Genomic DNA, 24,825 nt, shown 5'->3' on the forward strand with positions numbered 1-24,825 from the left:
ATATATATTTATATATAGAATAAAATACTCCTGATGCAATATATAAATGTTACTGTTAGTTTTTTATATAAACTACTGTAGCTGTTGCACTGCTTCACAATGTTTCAAACAGCTCAAAATAACTTTACATTATAACATAAAAGATATAACAGTACGATATTAGGTCATCATAAATAAATATTACAAATCCTATCAAATATGGAAGTTTAAAAAACAAATTTAAGACATACAATTTAACTTTAAACCCTTAAGAGGGATACACTTTTATCACATAAACCCCACTGTTTTAACTAGGCAGCAAAAAATGTAGTAAGGGCATAGGTCTAGACATGGATGTTTTCACCCTTAGAAGTACCTCCACATACCAGAAGTCTCCCAGCTTTCAGACAGAGATGTGCACTAAGCTGGAATGTAAATGAGAGAAAACGGCGAGGCATTTTTCTCCCTGACCAGCACACTCTGCCTGCCATCCAGCGACATTTCTGATGACTGGTAATTCGTAATTCAACTTGTTTGACTGTATAATCCCTGACTCTCACTGTGGTGCCAAGCAGCATAGCTCCACATGTACATATTGCACACCTTTACAAAGCTGAAAATGCAGTCTTACCATCACCAGAGCCACCACTGCTCCCCTCCGCTGATCTCCACCCGAACTGGCCTATGTTCTGGAGTGCAATTACAGGGCTGTCTCTTTTAAATCATTCAGATTTGGCATTCGCGATCGGTTTGTTCGGTTATACGTGTGCCCATTCTGTCCGCTCTTGGAAGGCAGCTGGTCGGAGTAGGGAGGTCCATCGCCCGTGCCCCTGTTCACCGGGGAGACGTGCCAGGTCGGTTCCAGCTGGCTCGGTATCTGCAGTGTCGGCCTGCTTTTCGGCTGAGGCTCCTGCCGCACGTTGCTGCTGCCACCGCTGGAGCTTTGACTCATGGGGTGGATTCGCACTTCAGAAAAAGAAGCTTTGGCTGGCTGACTCGGTAAGGGCTGGAAGCGAGGCTCAGCAGGGACAGGATGATTTGAAGAGGAGAGGTGTAAGAGCTTTCGAAGAGATTTTAACGGCTGGCTCTGAAAGACATGCGGAAACACACCTGACCTTCTGCTCTCCATCGTATCAGACTTCTTATAACAAAACTGTCATGTCCTAAACTGAACATCTTGAACTTCACAGGACTTAGAATCACAGAATCATAGCATCGTTTAGGTTGGAAAGATCATCGAGTCCAACCATAAACCTGGCAGGGCCAAGTCCATCATAAGCCATGACTCTAAGCACCACACCTACATGTCTTTTAAATGCCTCCAGGGATGGTGACTCCACCACTTCCCTGGGCAGCCTGTGCCAGTGCTTGACAACACTTTTGGTGAAGAAATTCTTCCTAATATCCAATCTAAACCTCCCCTGGCGCCACTTGAGGCCATTTCCTCTTGTCCTATGACTTGTTACTTGGGAGAAGAGGCCGACCCCCACCTGGCTACACCCTCCTGTCAGGTCATTGTAGAGAGCGATCAGGTCTGCTCTCAGCCTCCTCTTCTCCAGGCAAAAGTGACCTTCACTTTTAATTTGTATTTAATTCCAAGGTATGACTACACACCTGAGAAAATGTCTTCTCATTATGATTCAACCTATTAGCTACTTAAAAAGATGGACCCTTTTCTACATCAGAAAAAAATAAATTGTTCCCATCAATTATTTTAACCTTGTTTCCTACAAAAATGGAGGCAGAGACAATTGCATTAGCTGTCCAGCTGTCTCTACTCCCATTATTAACTCTAGAACCTCAGCCACATATTATGAGGCACAGATAGCAAAAATACAAAGTTCCTAAAAATTTTGTGAACATCAGTTAGGGGTTAGAGAGAGTCTTGGGTAATCATCTGCACTGAAGTAAGGGCTGGCAGCAGTTAGGTATCTTGTTTGCTGGCAGCTGGGTGATAAACTGCTCTAGGCCCTCACAGCTTTTTTAACTGGTGAGCAGGTTGAAGGAAAACGGAGACATGGGGTTACTGAAACGGGGAGCAAGAACCTGGGGAAGCCCGAGTACACAAAGTGGTATGAAAACAGCCTCATTAAATTCCACAGCTCACAGAGCAACTTGCTTCTTCAAAGACCGCAGCTGGAACAAACCCTCTTCTTCAGTTTTCAATGTTGTAACGGCAACAGAGCATGGCACTGAAACTCCCTCCCAAACCCTGTTCCCGAAGCTCGTTTTAGAACTGGAGAAAATAAAGTTGCACTAGTGCAGCACTACGCTGCAAGAACGCAGCCTGCTGAAACCACGGCCTGTGCCAGCTGAGGCACAGCCGCCCCGGAACAGGGCCACGAGGCTCTGCTGAGCCCTCCAAGCATCATCCCGTGCCAAGCAGCGGCGTGCCCTCCGCCCTTGCAGAGCTGATCTGAGGGCTTTTCTACAGTCCTGCGTAGCTACCACAGGCACGCACAGAAACATAGCTCGCCTCCCATACTAAAACATAACCAGTATTTTGAAAGGCTCAAAGACTGACACCGGGACATTTAGTGTCTCTTCTTTTCCTTGTCATTCATGCCTAGATTTTCAAAGCGTTATGCAGGACTGCAGGCACGTGATTTTGTACATTCAATAAGCGGAGAATGGGAAGGTTGGGAAATAATGTCAAATGCAATTTTTCTATTTACCAGAGAAAAAGCTGTCAAGATACCTCAGTGATGTTAAAATACAGGGAATTGATAATGCCACTTACATGAGGCTGGATTTCTGTCATCTTCTCAGGATGCCAATCCTTCTGCCTGCTGCCCTGGTGATTAGAAGAATGAATCGCCTTCTGTAACGCCAAGAGATCCTGACCATCACTGCTAGGCATCTGCAATAAAATATTAAATACTGGTCTCCTAACATATTCTTAAGAATGGCTGTAAATCATTTTCCCCAGTTAATTACAGAACACAAGTGAAGCCTGTTACTGCAGCAGAATTGCAACGACCTTTCAATATTTTCCCCACACTAAGAGCAAGTGGCTGTGGATATCATGCAGATTTGCTATACCCTTAGCCCTTAAAGCATTCGCATGCTGTTAGTGTTATTTGCTGTAAGAGAGAGCAGTTAAATAAGGCTTCAACAAAAATAAAAAAATAAAAAAATTGGTTGAGCCTCATCTTCATTTAAAAAGCATTCCATACTGCAGTTAAGACCATGGATCAGTTCTATAAATTTGTTCCTGAGTGAAGTAGACCAAAATATCTCCAAACAGACGTCTGGCTGATTTTTGCCATCACAAACCCAAGAGCTTTTCCTTTCCCCATCTTTCTTCTCCTCCACAAATACCCCAAACTAAAGCAAAATTTAAGAAACACTCCCCCCGCTCCCCCCTCAACAAGCTGAAAACCCAACAAAATTTATGGCAGAAAGCTAATTTAAAACTGATATGTAGAGTTTTATCTCATTTCAAGAATTCTAAGCAAAAAAAAGGACAGTTAAAATGTAACCTATTTTTAATGCAAGCTGTCTTTTATCATGAACAATCAAGATAAACAAAAATGCATCAGAGGCATGAGCTAAAATTTAGTTTTCAGATAATCTGTTGTTAATACTTGATTAACTAAATTTATACATGAAGGAGCAGTTTCAATAAAAAAAATGTGTTGCCAATACAGCTATAAAACAAACCAGGTTAATTTTTTTCCTGATTGAATCAGAATGAGGCGGTTTAATTGTAAACATTCACAATTTCACAACTATTTTCTTCCTTTAGTCTTAGTCCCAGGACTCATTCTCTCTGGAATTGTGTATGTTACGTTTTCAGTATATCAAATACTAAAAAAAATTTTTAGGCACAATCTGTTTCAACAGAACTGCCACTTCTATCTAAATTTATCGAACTGGCCCAAGATACTTAACTGGCATGAAGAGAAAGTGATCCCATGAAAATAAAACACATGCTGCTGTAGTCAGTAAAACAAGTTTACTGGAGCATTTTACAGTGCTACTGTACTTAAAAATTAATACCATGGGCAGAGTGACTACAGGAAGCTTTTTCAAAGAAGAACTATGCTTTAAATTATTCTTTGAATTAAAAAGAGGAAAGAGGGATTTCTTGATGCTTGGATTCTCCCCGTTGGTTGAGTCTGTCTGCAATATAAGACACAAAAACTAAATGCATAGTATTTCAATTCAAGAGATCTGTCCTTACTATATTAATTCTTCTTCTTCTTTTTTTTTTTTTTGTTCATTCCGACAACATATGGTATCAATCCTATAATTTTCTTTGGGAAAATACAATAGTGATTGAACGACAAAAGCATATGGAATACATTCAAGGAACTCATTACATATGAAGCATGTAAAAAGAGATCCGTACACCTATTCTTGTATCCATGCCCATGAGGAATGCAAAGTGCGTTTCAAAGCCTTTTGGAAACAACTGGTAGGTCTCGTTGACTTTACTGAACTTTGGACCAAATCCTGTAATTCTGGCAATCATTTGTTACTTATGATAATGACCTAAAGCAGTGTGACATTTCTTATTTTTCTAGACATAAAATATCAAAGATATACTAACAATAATAGCAATCGGTTTCAGAATAAGCAGTTGATAGTTACCTCTACAAGAAAGAAAAGTATTCTATTTTTAACTTGTAAAAAGAGCTAAGGATCCAAGATGAATTATTTCAGTTCTGACAAAAATACACCATCAACAACTTCATGTATAACTGCAAAGACACTGGCTGTTTTATTTTAATTTCTGTAATACAACCAAAGAGCATACCAATAGATGCACAAACAACAAACAGAACTATCAAGTATTAAAATTATTTCTCCCCTGCTCAGGTACGAACAAGCATAGGACACATACGCTGTGTCTAGCATTATTCTGCCTACTGAAAGAAAACTTTCTAATATAATGATTATATGACTAAAGGGAACGATGGGTGCACTACCAAAAGTGAAGGTTTCCTAACAGCTTTTGCAGCTTCTAGATTCCAACCACGTTAATGAAAGAAAGTCACTAATTAGCAGATCTTGTTTAGGAATTCACGGTCAAAAGAATTTCCTGTTTCAAGTTCAGGAGATTAAAAAGGAATCAATCAAAGCATCGCTAGGAGAAATGCTCACCTGCAACTGATTTTTCCAAAGCAGAGAACTTCTTCAGACTCATAGCTTGCAGTATGTGCCAAAATCTGCAAAACTCCTCGGAAGATAGTGCCTTTTGACATTATGTACAACCCGCATGGATAAGAAATTGTTTGGTGGCAGATGACAGAAAAACCTGTGACTCGAGCAATCCTCAAAACCTTTTGCTACATTACTAAAAGACTCCAAACAAGACGAAAAAGAAAATGGATAAGAACAGGTCTGCAAAAACAATATTGCAAAGAATTCCCATAGCAGGCAGTAACAATTATTATCCCATGCGGAATTGCTCCTGGAGAATGCTAGGAAAAATTATTAATGGGAACAGCTCTGCAGGAGAAAGTGTCAGGAATTGGGATCAGTTCTGGGCTATTAGAGATTTTGAGAATGACATTATTAAGAAGATGTCTTCCATCCAATTTCAGATATCTTCTATGACTCTTAGGACCATCACCAGCAAAATGAGACTGGCCAAAAGGTATCGGAAGGAAATAGTAGGTAGCTATGATGTGCTTCTCGGCCTTGTGGCAGTTCTCAGGTCTAGTTTGTTATTTGCTGCAGAAAGTCTGTGTCAGAGTAAATAAGTGGAATTTTGTACTTCTAGGACTCTATAAGAATTATAAGCCTCAGAAAAAAACTTGGGTAGTCACACGTTATCTGTCAGATTTTTAATATGAATTAATAGAAAACATTATTCATGTAGTTGAAGAGCTAATATTACAGTGCCGTTAACAACTTTTACTACTGAAGCCAAACTTGGTGCTGAACTGAAGGTAATAATTTTTGTTTGTGCTGGAAGATCCTAATGAACATCCCGATGTGTGTTAGGTTGATGTCCTCAACCAACAGATGAAGAACAGTGTCTGAACCAGACACTTGTACACACATCGGTGAGTACGGTCTGTCCCTAGATACCGTCCTGTTAAACAGCTGTACGTAGAAATGAAAAGAGGTTTTTCAGTCTCTGGTTGGGTCCAAAAATCAGGTTGATGTCAGCAAGTTTCTAGCTGAGGATGCAAGAGTTTTATCACTATGTTATTTCACTAATTTATCCATCTTCCTGTGAGATACTAGCTGTAACTAGCCAACATAATTTTCCCTTTTGCAAACCCTCTGTCTCTCCCCCTCCCCCTCTACCTCTCTTCTTAACAGTGAGAAGAAACAGGAGTAAGGAATCTGTATAAATCTGTCCTGTCTTGTGATGGTTTTGGTAGCTATATCAGTGATGTTTCGGTAGCTATAGACTAAGGTACTTGTGATTTAGATGTTTTGGCAAGTGCCGGATTTTGAGATGCAACACAATCCAGCCTGTATTTCCTTCACGCCGTTTAATCTGGAAGTAGTTGATACACCATCTATCAGCTGGGCTTTTAAAGTGTTCCTTGCCACCACGTCTGAATGGCTGGAATCAGGGTAGACTAGAACAGTGCAAATTTAACACCACCTATTTTTTTGGAAAATGCAACACTGGAACCAATGGCCTTAGGTGTGCTATCCTTTCATTGACATTTGATAACAAATAATCCCAGACATTTTGTTCAGTTGTCTAATGCAACTGAACCTATTCGAACTGTGTACAGGTATCAGGATGAACAACAACAACAAAAAGCACCTGATCATCATGCCTTTCCCCTAATTTTCAACAGATCAGCCCTCCACCAACACCCAGGGTCATGCCACGTCACTCTGTGACAGCAGATATTCTGATTTAGTTACTCCCCTTCGGAGTGAGAGTGATTTACTCTATTGTGAGAACCTTCAAAACTATAAATTCAGGTACGCTTACAGAAACATTGCAACTTTATGTAAATGAAATTTGAAGTATTTTACTGTTTCCAGAACTTCCAGATGATGTTTAGGTTACTTCAGTTCTTAGGGAGATTTTAATTATAAAACTTTGTTAAATGTTAATATATCACTGCTCTCTGATAAAAGAAATTTCTTTCTCCCTCCCAAAAACTAGATGAAAATGGAAAAACATAGAGAAGACACCAAGGCTTATACTGAGTAACAAAAGCCACAATCCATTCCCCCAATAAAACACAAAATGTTAAGCATGGTTAAGACACATCATCCTTATTCCAGCCACAGGGTGCTGCAAGACAACAGAGGTTGTTATCAAGACGCCGCCATGAAAAAGACTGGAAAGAATTCTCATTTATAACAGCTTGATCTTCTCCTAATGGGAGTCTGAAATTATTCAAGCTCTGAGAACACACAATAATGCATTTGCTATATGTTATCACCATATCCTGCAAAAGATTTTGCCACAACATCAGCTTAAAACTTGCATCAAAACTGGCTCTCAAAGGGTCTGAATGAAAGCAATGATGCACAGGACTAGTAGGTGAAGAAATACTTGAAAAGGCAGATAAATAAACCCTGAACAGGAAAAGAACTTGACTTTCACATAGGGAAGAGAACAAATAAAAGAACAAATAGATACATGTGGGCATGATCATAAATAATACAAAGGCACTGTACTAATCTAGCATATTAAAATGGCATAATTCAAAACCAATAAACATAATTTCTGTTATAAATACTTACCGTTTGAGATTTCTTCTTTTTCTTTTTTATGGCCCTGAAAAAACCTTGCTTTTCTTTCTCCTTGAGCTGTTCTGAGTGACTGTTAAGGTTTTCAGGACTTTTCCTAAACATGAAATAAGGTATTGTAAGAGAGATTTTATTTTGATATGATGTAAATTCTATGTAATAATGAGATCTGATGCCAAAGAATGCAAATTATTGATTAAAGCAAAAAGATTCTTAATGTTTTAGCATTCATTGGTTCAAGGGTTATTACACAAATACCAGATAAATAGTCTTATTAAATGGGATAGGAGGAACACAGTGTTAGGGAAAAATGATTAGCTCAAACCAGTGAATAGTTATTTAGGGAAAAGGAAAGCATGCATGCCTTTTTTTTTTTTTTTTTTTTTAAAGCCAGAATTTAATATTCAAACCAAAATATCACACACAAGGTCTTTTGGAAAAATGAGAATCATATCTGAGAAAACATACAAATGGTGATGAGGTATAAAAGCACAGGTCCAGTTTATCCATTGCTTGCTGGAGAGCCAGGAGTTGCCAAGTTCGCCAGAGAAAACCAATTTCAATCGAAATTCCTGACCTTTGCTGACATGGTTCCAAATTTATCACTGGGGAAGCTGGGGATCTACTGTTGTCCATTGCAACTTAAAAACTTCAGTTAGTTTGTTACGCGCGGGTGAGACAGTGGTGGCAAAAGAAGATGACCTGAAAGTGGAAGAGGTGACTTGCCTGAAGATCGAATTTCCACCCTTTAACTTATCTACACAGCTGAATTAACTACAGCTGATAAATAACATGTTACTTTAAGTATACACAATAAACTATGTATGTAAAGTACTGATACAGGGTAAAAAGATGGTTTACGTAGGACAGCGGTGAGACATAACTGAATGCAGTTCTAGTGCCCTTGAAAATAGTTTGAAAATTGGCAATGGTGCAGGAAAGTGTCAGAGATTTCAATCTCTTTAGTATGTTAAAAACCACAGCCAAACCAGCCCCAATATTTAGTTTCCTTGATTGTGGTGCACAAGTACTTATCCAGGAAGAAGATACAGAATACAAGAAGGATCTTTAAAGTAAAGGGCAGAGACATAACAAGAACAAGTAGGTGGATGATGAAGCCAGAGAAGTTGTATTAGAAATAAGGCACTGATTTTAACAATAAGAATCATTAACCGCCAGAATAAACTCCTTAGTGAAGAAGTGGATTTGCCATCTTTGACATTTCAGATCAGGACCTCCTACTCTTCTGGGAGACAGACATTAGTCAGGCGCACTACCGGGCCTGGACCCCAGAGAATGGATGACATTTAATGGCAATTAACATACAGAAAATCACACTGGATGATTTAATAGTCCTTTTTCACTCTTAAGTTCTATGAAAACACAAACGAAATTATTCCATTGTCTCGGTGGAAAACCTAAAGGAAAGCCACAGCTCTTAGGGCTCTGGATGACAAACAGGAGCAGCTTTTTTTGGAGTTACTGTAATGTAGCAACACTTGGCTGTCTACCATAGCTACCACTGGCTTCTAATTCTGGCTTTAAATTCTACGCTATCAGCTGGTGATTCAGTTGCTACTACACGCAAAGCTGACATTTTTCTCCAAGCAAATGTGAAACACGTAATTGGGGTAGCAATCACTGGAGTCATCCTCCTTATTGATAAGAGCAGCTTCACTGTGATAGCTGGTTTGAGCAGTTCCTCGATTTCCACACAAAACCACCTCAAGCTCAAAATGCTACCTGGTTCTAAATATAAATGCATGCAGAGTTTAAACGCTGTAATAAAGTGCAATTGTTGAGTAAGAGAATGGGCTTAGAAGAAAGATTCATAGGCAGAGAGTATGGTGGAAATTTTCCTAATTTAGATTTTTTGGAACTTACATCTAGATCCAGGAAACACATTCAGGTGCACAACAACATAGATTTAATGTGAAAATGACAACGCTACAGGAAAAATGTCTAGTTTAATATCATTACTAGATTCATAACACATACTTTAAATATACTGGATTGCTAAGGATTCCTGTATCTCTGACGTCCTGGTATTTGGTACCACTGTGTAACAGCAGTAAGGCAGTCTTGCATTAGTCACTTAAAGCAGCAAGGAGAAAGTCCGAGAGTAAAGACTACTGAGAGCTCTACAGATTCGGTGAACTCACAAGGCTGACGTAACACAGACAAAACACCTACTGAATTATTTCCTAAATGATATTTACTTAATTTGTTAGAAAAGTTGGAGGAAAGCGTGCACCCCAAGTATCCTGCTGGTACTCTGAAAGTCATGTGAATGGGGCTGAGAATCTTCTGGGCCTTTCCCCAAAAGAGCTACTGTGCATTCACATCTGCAAACATACCCCAAACCACAGCCCCAACGCAAATTACCAACCCAGTCACTATGTTGTCTGCTGAGGAACCAGTGTCAGGAAGTCCCCATGTGGTTACTCTACATTGTCCTTTAAAATTTTTCAATGTCTTGCCATGGCTTTGCTGTTCCAAAGTCTATTCCAAAATGGAGACGCTGTATTTTAAAAGGTTAACTTAATTTTCAGAATAAAGCTTGTGACAATTTTTGCTTTGCTTTTAGACAGAGGTTGACTTGAGTGTGATTCTTTTCTTTGGCCCAGTGAACGTGGATGAGAAAACTGCTCCCTACAGCAGATGAGCAGAGAGGAGAGAAGTGAAATTCTGCACCATCGTTTCCTCTTTAAGGCTACGGTGACCAGACAGAGGAGGAAAATAAGGGGCTGAGAACTCTGCTCATTTTCAATTGCTGCGTACCCAAAAGCCAGTGGTTTTACACCGACTGGTTTATGTCATTAACTCCTATGACTCATATTGCAGTAGTTGTCTGAAAAAGCATTGACCTTGAAAAGTGACTGCTTCAAAACACATGCTCATTATGTGAAGAGAGTGAGCATATATAGCATTATAGCAGGAAGCTTCAACACCAGGATTTTGAACTGAGTAAAAATAGAGCAGAATATTTTTTGATCGATGAGATGGAACACTGGGATATTTTAGGCATTCCAAAAGATGATTTGCAGACAATGGACAGTACAGGAAAAAATCAGGATTATCAGAAAAAATCTGTACAGTAGAGTCACTCAACACTAAGCTCTCACAACAGAACTTGGTATCGTGGTATTTTGCAAGCATCTTGGTATTTTCCATAAAGCTTCAGCTCTTGAAAGCAACCAGTTACACCAGAATCTGTTACGCAGTGTCTCTTCCTAGCAAGTAAGACTAGCCCTAGAGAAGAGCCCCTGCTCAGAGAGCTCACCCTCAAGCAGAAACCAAAGGCAAAATGTGCTGTTCTTTGTTATTTTATCTTCGTGTGCCTTTTACGTGTTTAGGACATATAATGTAGATCAGATTGGTTATTCTGGTCTGAGACACTTGGAAAAGGCATAAGTATAAACAAAAATTCTGTGATTATCACTAGCACTTATTGCCCCTGGCAGGAAAGGTATCCAACTCCATGCAGGTACAATGAGGTGTAACAGCAAACGTGCATGGGGCAAGCAAGCTGATGTGCTTTATTAACTAAAAAGAATAAAGAGGAAGCATGCTGCATTTATGCTGCCGTAGATAGATTTGTATTGCAGACAGCTCTTTTTTGGAGGCAATTTCTCACGCTTGTTTCAGTTATTCTTCAGCAACCCTAATCTCAGCAGGCAGCCTGGCTTGGAAATCCTCCTTAACTGCTAGTATACTACTCCTTTTACTGAACTGCACACAATTACACAAGGAAGATTTTGGTCTAATGGAGGAATTACTGAAATGTCTGAAGTTTTCTTTGGAAGATAAATGAACAAACACTAGTTCTCCAAGTCACCTTTTGGTTTTGCTTAAACCCTTGGCAGTTATAGAGTTACCATAAACGAAGGCAAGAAAATGTCAGAAACCAATGAAGCTCCTCAAATAGATGGTTTACTTACGATAAGAATCTCAATCCCACAAGCTCAAGCCCATAGTAAAACTTAATGGTCCAAAAGCCTGGCATGGAAAGCTTAAAAATCAGAGATCAAATCTGAACTTTACTTGGAGCTGCAAATTTTTTTTTGCCACGTGGAAAAGGAAGATTTATTAACTGGAATAAACCCCAGATCTACTATCTTACATACACAATACCACCCAGAAGCCACTAAAGCCACTAGATGACCTGAGGTTATGTCATCACTAAAAAAAGAATACATATAAATGCCTATATACACACATACGTTTTACACTCCCCACTCCCCTGGTAGTGTTCAGCATTAGTAACCATAAAAATTTGGAAGTGGTTGGTTTCATAAACTTATAAAGTGTATACTTCACTAGGCTTATTTTTTGGACAGAATACTCATGAGTACAAATTCTGGAAAGCTTCCTTGCAAATAACATTAGACTGCATCATCTAATTTTTAGTACAAAACAAACCCACTGATGATGGAAGAAGGGTCACGGAAGAGGCACTGGTTCCTAGAAGAGACTGGCAGGGAGGCTCAGGTGTTGCCAAATAGATGAACAAAGCAAACATATTGGATGACAACGCACAGGAAAGAGTCTTGGGCAGGAAATGTCAGAGGGAAAGCTATACCATTAGGAAGGTGAACGTCTTCGCACTATGCAGAGCAGATTCCTAAAGCCTCAACCAGTGTAACATTCACAGGTGATTTTTAAGCTTGCAAGTTACAAATCTGCAATTTCCTGATATTTTTTACAAATTCAAGAATTCTGTAAAAGAACTGGAAAGTATTTACAATGTAGCAACAGTTGTGCTGCAGACATAGCTGAACAAGCTTTAAACTAGCTTGTTCAGATACCAGCATCCTTCTAGTTTCAGGAACATTCAGTGTGACTACATTGTTACACTGACACTGAAACAGCGATATTATAGCCAGTCATGTCATGTTTACAAAATAGTGTATTGTTTTGGAGTCTTGAAAATTAATGGTAGGTAGATAATTGTAAGCCTTTGACACTCCTAAAAGTAAGATGTTCTTTTTTCTCATTCTTCTCTTGAATGACAGAGAGTTTGTGTGTGCTTATATACATTATATACATATAAAAATAATAAGAAATGTATGATATATTTCCCCTTTTTGTTATTTTTGCAAGGAAGGTATGACATACGCTAAAGAAGATATGACAAGCTGTTTGTCATAGAATGAATACATTTGTATGGTCTAAACAACAAAACTTTCCAGAAGACCCCAAATATCTTGTAAGCAATCAATGCAAACACTTCCAATATGAGGTGAGATAAAGTACTGCATGTTGGAGTTTATTCCAAAGAGATCTTTAGAACTATAACTATGGTAAAGACAACTCGGGCCAACATTTTGGCACAGTGGCAGAACAAGGTTAAGTATCTTGTCTGTACCTACTGATTTTGCCCGGATCAAGACAAAGCTCGTACGAGTGAAAGATGATAAAACATCTACTCTTGTATCAAAAAGGAAAAATTGAGCAAGTTCAAGGTCATTGACAGGAAATTAAACTCTGGGAAAGAAAATATTTTCTAGAAGGATGAAAAATTTGCCTTTTTCAAACCAAGTTGTCTAAAGTTCAGAAATGATCTAGTAATTTCAGAGTAAAACCTGATGACAAAAGTCGAGTTTATAACATCTTTATTTTAAAGAGGCAGGACAGTGGGGACAGAGTGAAGAAATGCACACAAAGACAAGGGAACATCTGTGACAATTCAGTCTAGCAAACATTCACAAAATCTTTGACAGAAGAAAGGCCACACAGAGCAATAGTATGAGAGAAGCAATATTTTACAGTAGTGGCAAGTCCAGGTGGAATATATGTCACATAATTTGAGATGAATTGTCATGTACCAGTTATGTCAGTCAAACATCAAATATTTACTTCATCATAAAATTGATGTAAGCAGAATCACATTCCATTAGAGCTTTCAACAATTTCATAAGCGTTTACACAACTTTCATACAGAAAATTAAGTAGAGAAACATAGACTCTACATCACTCGGGAACCTGAATAAGCTGCATTTATGGCACAGAACAATTTTGCAACAACATTAGACCATTGCACAGAGTTAACATGTAGAGCTGGGCAGGAAACATTTCAGGAAAATAGAGAGTAGGAAAAGCAAAAAGAAAGAGAAATGTAAGCCAAAATAGCAGTAACTTGGTGTTGTGGGCAGTGCCATTCTGCCCATTTTGTAAGAAGAAATGCTTTTTCTTTTGTGGGTTCTTCTCTCAAAGGAGCTGTTCCACTTTGTGAAAATATCTGAGTACATTGATTAGAGCAAGGACTTAAACCTGTCTCAAAGTTAATGAAGGGCCTTATTCACTGGGCCATATTCAACATCTCTCTGGTCCTTTCACTATTTCAACAAGATGAAATAGCTTCAAGAGAATATATTGAGGGAAACAGAGAATGTGCTCCAGAATAACCTCTAACTTCTGGTTCAGGGCATTCACTTTTAGATCTAAGATCTTGGTTCAAGCCTCTGGTTTAAATAACGAAGAACAAAGGCCCTGCACTCGAGTTCCTCATGTTCTAAAAAATAATAATGCTGACCCCAGAATATTTGTTATTTTGAGCGCATCTCTGATTTTGACTGGCAATTCCACCCTGGAGCTGAAGAATCTTCCCAATAAAAGGTTACTGGATATCAGTCTGTTCCTTTGAAAAGTTTTGGTTTCAATAATTTGTCATTGTAAGCAAAAAAAAAAAATCCTTAGTCAAAAAATTCCCAACCAGCTCTAATAACATAATGCTATTAGTTCAGTTTAGAGTTAAAATAACATTACATGTTTCTTTGCAGTGACTACATAATAAAAGGTAATATATTGCCAAATGATATATAAAGCAAACCAAGATTCCAGCTGGCTTATGTTATATGCAAGATAGAAAGATTCAGATATGAAGGACAACAAAAATACGTAAAAGCATTCAACAGTAGGAATAAATACCTTCTTTAGCCACATAAGTCACAACATAAGTACCACCTTTTTACATAAATGACCGGATTCCTCAGCTAATTTCCACAAACTGGATGTAGGTGGAGCTACTGAAGGACAGCAAGTAGACTCTAGTGAATCCAAGCAGGTGACTAGGGTTCTGGAGTAAACTCTTCTATTACTGACATGGGTATAGAACCTGAAATACCTGTTGTTTCCTGTCCCCCCAGCCCCCTCCCATTCTTTTTTAAGCAGATAATTCACAGGTTATTCAATGTGGAAACACATTAAGTCAACAAACCACTGAAACAGTTCTATAGATAGCATGATTTTGTAGCACTTTCAGAGAGCAGTGTTTCAGATAGCGGTACGAAGCATAGTTGAACCATGCAAATGCATACAGTCCATTCCTCCCACCAATCCTTTCAAGCTCCATTTGCTTATTTTTATTCAGTGTGCTTTATTGTGATTAAACAAAGTAGAAAATTAAGAGTATTTTAGAGCTGCACAGCTCTCAGAACAACAAAATTAAGATATTTCCCTTTAAGTCTTGCAAAGCTATGCATGTGATGTCATTCTATTAGCATAACTATAGTTAATTGTTCTATGTTATATAATGGAGCCATGTGATGCTTTTAATCTTTTAAAATCAATCTACACCATTAAGCTGTTCCTTAGTCCATTTTCCCATAGAATGTACTCATTTCCTTCTGTGGTGCATAAGCAAAAAGAGCAGCAGTCCCCATTGTAGGGTGAATATTACATTCTTCATTAATACAGTCCTATTTTATATATGGAAACATGCATTTTGATTTTTTTTTCCGTTTCTTTGACAATTCGTGCTTCTGGAATCCACAGATGAAGCTATGGCCAACTATATGCACACAAGCGCTTTGTATTATCTTTAACCAAAGATTAATAGTGGAAAAAAAAAATCAGGAAAGACTGGACAAAAGTATATAATCTTTAATGCATTCAGCGTGATGATGCAATGAAGTACTTCTTGTTGCCCCAAAGGGACAGAAAACATGCAATGCTACGTCAGTATAGTCAGAGAAGCAACTAAGCATGTATAGACAATTGCAAATTTTGAGGACAACGTTGGTTTTTTTCCCCCCTGTTAAAAATCCCTTTTTTTCCTGCCATTCTCTACCCATCTGTGTAAATAACAACTCACCAGGTATCAAAGGTGGTTTGTCTCTTTGAGTGGTTTGCCACCGTGCTGCTGTCTGCTGGTAACACGGAGGCTCTGTTTGACACGTTGTTTTCTATGTACGTACTCTCGGGACGCGGAGATGGAACTGAACAGAGAAATAGCAAACAATGTACACTGAGCTCTGCCAAAAATCTCATCTTTCACTTGCCTGCTGGTTTTCTACCTCTTTTACAGAAACAAGAGAGTGAAGACAGTTGTACTTTATGTATGACTGGAAAAAAGCATACTTTTTTTACAGTTTGGAAAGCTGTTGCTTTGTGACACTTGCAAGGTAATATCAATTGTAAAATGAGACCATCCTCAGAACTTGGGTAAGTTGTTACTGAATTTCAGAATATTTCTATCTGTAGGGATCAATATTTAAAACCAGGAAACAGAATAAAAGGTTGGAATACTGTTATTAAAGACACAAAATACTACAGTTTACACTTTGTCTTCACGTAGACCTTAAAAAAGTAGTACCCATCCTGAAAAAAATACTTTGGAATTTAATATAACTAAGAGATTACTCACTAAAAATGAAAGGATCAAAATCAGTTATTACATATTTTTCAAACAGACATACTGTGGTTTTGAAAACAGGTTTTACATACCTAGAACATAAATTTATTAGAATTATTAATATCACCAGAAATACCTGCACTGGATTAAAAACTGATCAGACACTAGTTGCAGCATTACTGCAGCATCACACTATACTATCTATCAAAATTGAATCTGTAAGTTTTTGTTCAAGCTGTAGCACAAAAGTACATGCTAATAACCTTTAAGTCAGTACTTCAGAATTGAATAAATATGAATTTACTTTTTTTCATAGCAACCTTTTCTTTCAATAGTTTTTGAATATACTATTATCAATGTATTATTTAAATATAGTATCATTTTTCCAAAGCAATACTTAAGTTGGTGAACTAAAATGTATTTGTTTCATAGATATAGTTAAAGAGGAAGAAACCTCTAGTTTGTAATAAAGAATTGAATAAACTCCAGGCCTACAGTTTCCTTAGCACATGACTTAGGGAAAGCCATTCTTCCTTGGAATTTCTGTTTCACTACGTGTGAAAAAAAAAAAGGATAATCCATGTCCAGTTTTAGGAGTGTTTTAAGGATTAATAAAAACAATTGAGGACTGAGGATTCTTAAGGATTCTCTGTTGCTTCTGCTACAAAACCTTACACTCAAAAGCATTGCTAAACAGTACAAGCTTTCATATTGCTCACAGGTTTTAATATTGCAATAGGACGCTTGCAAGGATTGGCAGATTTTAACATGTCCAAATCAGGTCATCAGCCAACTGATCAACCTGAAGAGGATCAGGGAGAGATCTGTGAGTCTTCTTAAGGTTATTAGGTGACTCATAATTGAACTTTAGCCGATTGGGACTTCTTATGGTTCAGGGGAGCCCCACAAGCCTCCTAACACTTGCAGGACAGTATTTAGCTTCTTATCATCCTTGTCTTTTTCAAAAGGATTACCCAGGTTTAGCTATGAGGCAGCTGCTCAGAAATCACCATCTTTTGTGTACCATAATAGAGTAATATTTATTTGTGTGTGTGTGTGTGTGTATGTATACGCACATATATATACATACACATATATATGCACCTATGCAGTCCTGTTTTATTATTTATTCTGAACTGGGATTATGTAAGTGTGCTTTTGCTTGTAGGAAACCCTGGTCTTTAGTAAGTCTGAACGAAAGAAATGAACCGAGGTTTTGAGCAATGAAAAACTAGCATTACGGTTCTATGCACAACAGTATCTGAAATAGATCACTAAGTATGTCAATGTGTTACAAGTACAAAGGTGCTTAGACATAGTAAGAATTTAAAATACAAATTAAAAACATGAATGAACTGCTTACTCTGGTAATATTAATTTATTTCGTTCAACTCTCTCTGATAAATTATCTTCTGCTTTACAAGGATATATATATATATATATATATATGTATATATACACTGGATATACTTTCCAATCAAAGTGAGTTATCATTTGCAAATAAATAATATGATACTAATACAGTTACTGCATACAACCTAGCAGGTCAACCCAGTCTCTGAAAGTGGGGTAACAATTATTTTTCCAATAAACTTTTTTAGTTGTTCATGTTAGTTCTCTGTATCCATTTCTACTAATTAATTTATATTCCATGTTAAAATTCTTGTTTAATTTTGAAAGATCCACCATAAAATTACCTCTGTAAAAGCTGCCAACTCTTCTCGGAACAGGGTCATTATACAGAATTCTATTTTCCTTAGTAGATGCTCCATCTTCTGTGTGTGGATCATGATATGCTCCACCCTAAGCAAAAGAACAATCAACTATTTAAAACAAAAGATTATAAACTGATTTGCAGTTTTTAACCAACATACACCTTGAACTTAACCACACACATTTTTTCCTTTCATATTATTAATAACCGCCAATATCAGATCACAGACTATGTAATCAACAATTATTTGGTTTTGCTGCTTGCTTGCATTTTTCCAAAATGAAAAAAAAATGGCATTAACACCATTTTGCCTCTTAGTTGTAATTTTAAAGACTTGAGCATGATTCAGAGCTTCAGATTTTTGCCATGACTGAAATGCAGTTGTACCATCTCTGGAGGAATCTTTTACTGGAGGCCTTGTTAAATTAATTTCTGATGGAATCTGGTCACTCTGCTACTGGCAAATTTTAAAAAGCAAACAGGAAATGCACATAATTTGTGGTAATTGCAACACCAAAGCACTACCTCTTATCAGCTGTTATACAGTAGTACCTAGAGGTACCAACAGTCACAAAATCTACCGTATGCAAAATAAGAGGTAGTCCCTGAACCAAAAAATCCATAAGCAAACTAGTTAAGTCAGACAGGATAGCAAAAAGAGTATCCTGACCTCTAATTTACTCTATTTTCCTGAATACAGTACTTCCTAGAAGTACTTCAAGCAAAAGCTTAAGTAAGCCCTCAGAAACATCCACATGCATGTAATTTGTCACCAAATATGACTTAACCCCACTCTTAAATGAACCAGATGCTGCAATTCTTCCCACAGTATGGACCGACCAGAGAAAATTCAATGCTCTCTAAAGGCCCCACAGGAAACTGTACTGAAACCCCTATATGAATTTAAGTCTAGAATGTCCAAGAAGGACAAAGGTTAAAAACCCAAAACTACAAAAAGCCCAACCAGAAATAAAAATTGGGATTTCAACATGAGTGATTTGCAAAATCTGTTTTGCCTTTTGTTGATGAAGATCTGGCCTCACTGTCACAGATAAAACAACCCTTGAAACTGTGCCAAGAGGAGCTGTGCAGCTAAAATAATGCTTTAAATCACAGCTTGATTCTTCTAAAATTTACAAGAGGCTGAAGTATTTGATTAAATTACTACTTATGTAAGATGCCTCTTCTTTGTCAGGAGTTAAGTTACAAATATGAGACAGTAACAGCAACTTGTACTTGATTTTCTCCTGTTTGCCCCCCTTTGTGTACATTTAATTTCAAATTAAAAAGAACCCTTAAAACAAAAGTGTGGTAACTGAGACTTGAAATGCCCCCAAACTAATACTGAATGCGAGTCTTTTTTTAAAGTAAGATTTAAAGCCTGGCAAACAAAGAATGTTTTTCTTTAAAAAGACTTGGCAGAGCTAAAGAGAAAACCAATGAGAAACTAGAAACATGGAAGTGAGGGAACTTTACAAAATATGAGCAGAGAAAGATCAAGAAGAACTGACTGCAAAAAAAAAAACAACAGGAAAACAATAAAGAATCTTTGAGAACACTTATGTTTTTCCTGATATTTTTTTTTAGTTCAGTAATTCTGAGGGAAGTGAAATTTTCTGATTTCTAGTGCAGAATGTAGAGGATTAAAAAAAAAAAAAAGGAGGAGATAGGAAGGAGCCAAAGAATGACTTCTTTGTGAAAACACCTTTACGAAGCATAAGAAAATGGACAATTTAATTCTGATTTGTTACTGAAAGTAGTATAAACAAACAAAACCAGCTTTGTGAATTTACAGACTTGCCATCCATTTCAGAAGAGTATTTTTCTTTCAGACTTCTCATGGTTGAAATACAGATTTAAAAGCATTAATTGAAGGCTTAAGTTTAAAAACAGTGACCATAAGAGATAAAGGCAAGTTGTTTACAATTAGGCATTCCAAAGCAAACAAAAATGAACAAAGCCATAAGCATTAAGATATACATCAATTTTTCTAATTAAAATAAAAATTTGTCAACCAACTGTCAAAAGACAAAGAACGATCTGATAAAAACAATCTGCCTCTCCATAATATGAAATAAAAGTAAAATTACTTATCAAATTAATATCTGCTACATAATGCAGAAAAAGATCCTAACACACTGAAGAATAGAAGGTAGCATGAGCTTTTATTATCAAAAACTCAAACGCTGGTGTTATCGCCCTCCTACAGTAACATCCTGAAGAGTAATATTTAACTTGACTGAAATGAGAGAGAAAAATGACTACAGAAAGGAAAAAGAAAAAGGTTTTGAAATGGAGCTGCTATAATCCCTTCTAAGTAGTGCTTTTTTTTTTCTTTTTTTTTTTTAATTACATTGCATTTCTCCTATTTTGATGAGATCTTTGCTCCTGTGTGAATCCACATAATCCTGAATGGAGGAGATGTGGTAAGTATGAAAAAACGTATTATGCCTTTTTTTTCCTACTGGACTGAAGAGGCAATCACCACCTGAAAACTCTTTTTTATGGTACTTGTAGACCACTATCAAGTCAGCTACACATATTTCTTACATAAACTAAGTAGGTAGAGTCTTTTAGCCTCTTGCAGTATAATTTTTAGACCTTAAATATTTGCAGCTCTTTGACTTCCTTCAGTTTGTCAATGAATCTGAACTAGATGTTTGCACCTCAGAAGTCACTTTATCACAGATGTACATACACAGAAACAAACATTCATTTTTGTACTTTTCTCTGCACCATTTTGCTTCAATTTGGAAAAACGGTATAGCAATTTAAAGATCGGGGGACAAATGCAGTCATCTTTACACAACTGATGTGTAAAACATCAGATAATGCAGAAGTGTCATGTAAGGAATGTAAATCAACACCAGAACTTGCCCTTCCTGTACTCATTAAATAATGCTCATAGTAAAACACAACAGGGTATCTAGTGACAGGAATGACTGTAAGGAGTTAATTTACCAGTGGCTTCTCCCACATAAAAATCTCTAGACTGCCCCAGTTATTTATCATGCTAATCAAGAGAAACATTGCAAGTTTTGATATTTCTCTAGTAGATTATGGCATTTGACCAATAATATCCTGGTATAAGTGAGTGAAAAGCTCACTTCAAAAATTAACATTACCATTCATAACAGAAATACATACAAAAAAAGCTAAATAAAAACACAAATGAGAAGGTTAATTAAGCAAAACTATGATAAAAAGGACATCAGACAGTGTAACCAAAGACTAGGAACTACTAATGAAATTTTAACTTCAGAGACCAATTTTTCTGTTCTCACATTTCAGTACTTTAAAAAGAATGGTACTCTTAGTCCATTTTTTAAAACAGCCTCCCATTTTGCACTTGAAATATTTAACCCTTCTAAAGAAAAGCACCCATCATCCCTTGTCTTACAACAGGACAAATGAACAAGTAACTGCAAACAAACAAACAGCAGAGAGAAAGCAGGACTCTGACCCCACATGAAATAGAGGAAGGCAAGCCTTCTGTAACAGGCAATATTTTGAACTAACCCTAGTAGTATCTTCCGTACAGTCTTCTCGTGAGGAGCCAACAGATCTCGTGAGTGACTTATGCTGCACCTGTGGAGATAACAGTTGCAGGCTGTTTGCTCTGGCTGCCATCCCTTGCCCTATGCTTAAGCCACCCTCTGAGCCCTTTGACCTCACTCTGTCCCGGCTCACATACATAGAGTGTCTATGAGGGCGCTGCTGTGAAGAAAAGGGACTGGTATAACCTAGACCATAGGAAAAAGATTCATGTGGAGCAGAGAGAGAGTGGGAATGGCTTCCATCCACGTGATCTGGCAGTTTTAACTCCTCCATTGTTTTGGAGTGTCTTGTTGATGGTCTTCGGGTGTCCAGGGTACCCTCGCTGCGGTTATTCCTCCCGGACGGGCTGAGCAAAGTTCTGTTATCGCCGTGTCGGGGAGCAGTTGGACTGGTAGGAGAGTTCAAGTCCATACAGCTGGATGGAAAATACCTACTGCTGTTGGGTTCTGCAGCTTGGGCCCTGGCCTCAGAAAGGTTGCCCACGGATTTCGAGTCTGTCAGAACGCCATGGCTCTTTGACTTTGTCCGATACGAAGGACTCTTAGAAGACTGTGGGATAGTATCGATATAGCTGTGGCGACTGTGCTTATCGCCGGGTTGCAGTGTCCCAGTTTTGCTTTGAGAAGTTTCCATAAAGGAGTGCCGGTTCTGCTGAGATCTGGTGTTAGACTTCAGGTACTTTGTGCCTGAACCATCAGAACTTTTTGGGTCCACATTAAAATCAAATTCCGTTTTTGCCTTTGTCTCCTTTGGGCTGAGAAGATGTGGCATGTTATTATTGGCTAGATCCTTGTTGCCAGATCCAGGTGTGTTGCTTGGTTTTTTTGCATGCATTGGACTATGTGCAGGTCCAGGAAGGTTTCCGTTTAAAAAGCTCTCATTTGCTGGAAGACTCTCTTCTCTTGGCCCACCAGCCCCTAGTGTCTGTATATCCTTGCTGTTTGATCTGTGGTGTGACTGCAAAGCAGAGCTTTTGCTGGCTTGATTTCTACATTAAAATGCATAAAGAATTATTAATATACCAGATTACATATCATGTATTAATAACTTCAACAAAAGTACACTCATTTCAGAAAGGAGTTGCCATTTAAAACCACAAAATTTAACTGCAGTAAGATCAAATACTGCCAACTAGGCATCAGAAGCTCCACTAAAATAACAGACTTGCAAGTGTTAGTACACTGTTGTTTCTTTCTGGTTATATCCTGATGAACAAACTCAGCTTTGGTTAATGGATTTTGCTGACAAAAAAAAAAAAGGAAGATATAAAATCCAGTCATAGACATTCCAACATATATTTACATATTTATGCATGTGTGCGAGTAATACATGTGCACATCAATAATGCAAGCACTACATTATGAAAATTAGCTGTATATCCATTGAAAAAAATCTTAAATAAACCTGGCATATCAAGGTGAAGGTAAAACAATAAAGTATGTCAGCACTGTCAAAAACCCCCGATATAATCAGTGCTCCGGGCCATCTAATGTCTGTCTGATTTGGAGGGGTAGGGAAGGGGAGAGGAGGGGGAAAAGAGGTTATTGTTCTGGTAAAGACATACAGATGGAGCGAGCCTGAGCTCACTGCAGCAGAGCAAGCCCTGTAACACCAAACCCAAAGCCACGTCTACCACAGGAACCCCAGCTTTTGTGGAACTTGGCACTATCCCAGCTCTTGGCACGCTAACTCATCCCCAAAGCTTCACCTGAAATGCTCTGCAACCAGACTGACTTGGTGCTGAGCTACTTGGTGATGTCCTTAACCTCTACTCTAATTTCCAGCTCTCCCAGTTTTGGGATTACAGGACTGAGGTATGAGGTGGTTCTGCAAACACTCAGCCTGAATGTATTTGAGCAGGATTTATTATCTCAAGTTTTCTGGCATAAAACCAGTTCTGCTTCTGGACCTATGCTGGCATTTGCAAACTAGTCATGTGCTGCAGCTGTACTTGTTAGCCTTAATGGACCTAGCCGGGCTGTGAGCAGTTAATTGATTTCTGATTCAAATCTATGGTAAGGTAACTCAGACATGCTACTGAGGGTTAAAGTGAGAGCTCACTGTACAGAAGAGTTTGTACTTTTGTTGATCTTGTGGATAACTGAATAATGCTAGCCGTTTTTACACCTAGGATTTTTGTATTACCCACTTTCAGTGATCTAATTATCTACTCCATTAAAATTTCTAGAAATTTAGCGATTTTAAAGCCAGTTTAAAATATATATTTTAGTTAAAAGGAAGTATTTTTTTAAAAACTTAGAGATATAAAGTAATTTTAAATCAAGCAGCTAGGCAAGCCTTTTAGACAAGAAGTTTCCCATGGATCTACATATCTGATCCCACATCTCTAATGGTAAAACTTCCATCCTAAGTATCTATAAGGGCAGCTAAAGTTTTTTGGCGTCTCTCTCCAAAAAAGTATAGATTATAAATGTCATCATCCCAAATCTTAAAAGGAGGAGTAATTTTTTGAATCTCACAGGAAGTGCTAAAGAAAAATGGCAAGGATCAAAAGCCACTGTCATGCTGCATACTTCAGAGGGTGACCTTTAGGAAAGCTTTTGTCAGAGGAATCCCATGAGGCTTTTTGTACTGAAGTATTTTATCCACCAGTAAGCCTGCTTTGTCGATGTATTAAAATCAAGTGGCTTCTCTCAAGCTATGTGGGTCCAACGAGGGAGTCACTGAGCAAATACACCCTGCTTTAAGTTCAGGTAAACTAGACTTGATTCATAACTACAACTGCAGACAAAATTCTGTTCATCCCCAATTTGGAGCATGATCAATGCATACAATTTTCAGAACATCTAGCTGCTAAAAATCTGTGTGAATTTTGAACTTTCAAATATCAAAGCCGTGGACAGATTTACACATGTACAGTAATGGTAGCATTCCAAAGAAAAGAACATTCCTTTGGAATCTCAGGCATCCTCTAAGCCACAAAATTCCTACTGTTGTTCAAGAAAAAGGCTAACTTTTTAAAGATGGGCAAGCCAACTTATTTTTCCTTTGTCATATGCAGAAATGGCTTGAATGTTGTCTTTGGCTTTTTTTCCAAGAAGCATTCAGTCTGATGAAGAAAGTTAGCAAAAATTTCAGCTTGAATAGCTATAACAGTAAAACTGTGTCTACTTCCTCTGTTCAGTGAGGCAATGTGGAACAGTATATATGTCTCAGTGTGCCTAAACTATCAAACAACTACTTTTCTTTTCTTGCAGATGATGTGTAAGCACGATAGCAACTCACTCATCGGAAG

The 24,825-nt window shown here is 37.8% G+C and overlaps 1 protein-coding gene across 1 annotated transcript in view; it reads right to left on the bottom strand.

Moving 5' to 3' along the window:
- Positions 1-679: 679 nt before the first annotated feature.
- Positions 680-24,825, bottom strand: part of CDKL5 (cyclin-dependent kinase-like 5) — a gene marked incomplete at its 5' end in the record, with an annotated part of 52,597 nt that continues 28,451 nt past the window's right edge. Inside the window, 7 exons of the mRNA XM_009707767.1 lie at positions 680-1,066; positions 2,720-2,839; positions 3,982-4,104; positions 7,657-7,759; positions 15,758-15,881; positions 17,995-18,100; positions 21,531-22,557. Of these exons, the coding sequence (XP_009706069.1) occupies positions 680-1,066; positions 2,720-2,839; positions 3,982-4,104; positions 7,657-7,759; positions 15,758-15,881; positions 17,995-18,100; positions 21,531-22,557 (1,990 nt within the window). The remainder of the gene's footprint in view (positions 1,067-2,719; positions 2,840-3,981; positions 4,105-7,656; positions 7,760-15,757; positions 15,882-17,994; positions 18,101-21,530; positions 22,558-24,825) is intronic.

Source organism: Cariama cristata, unplaced genomic scaffold, assembly GCF_000690535.1.
Source record: "Cariama cristata isolate BGI_N322 unplaced genomic scaffold, ASM69053v1 scaffold41029, whole genome shotgun sequence".
In the NCBI taxonomy this organism is placed as follows: Eukaryota; Metazoa; Chordata; class Aves; order Cariamiformes; family Cariamidae; genus Cariama; species Cariama cristata.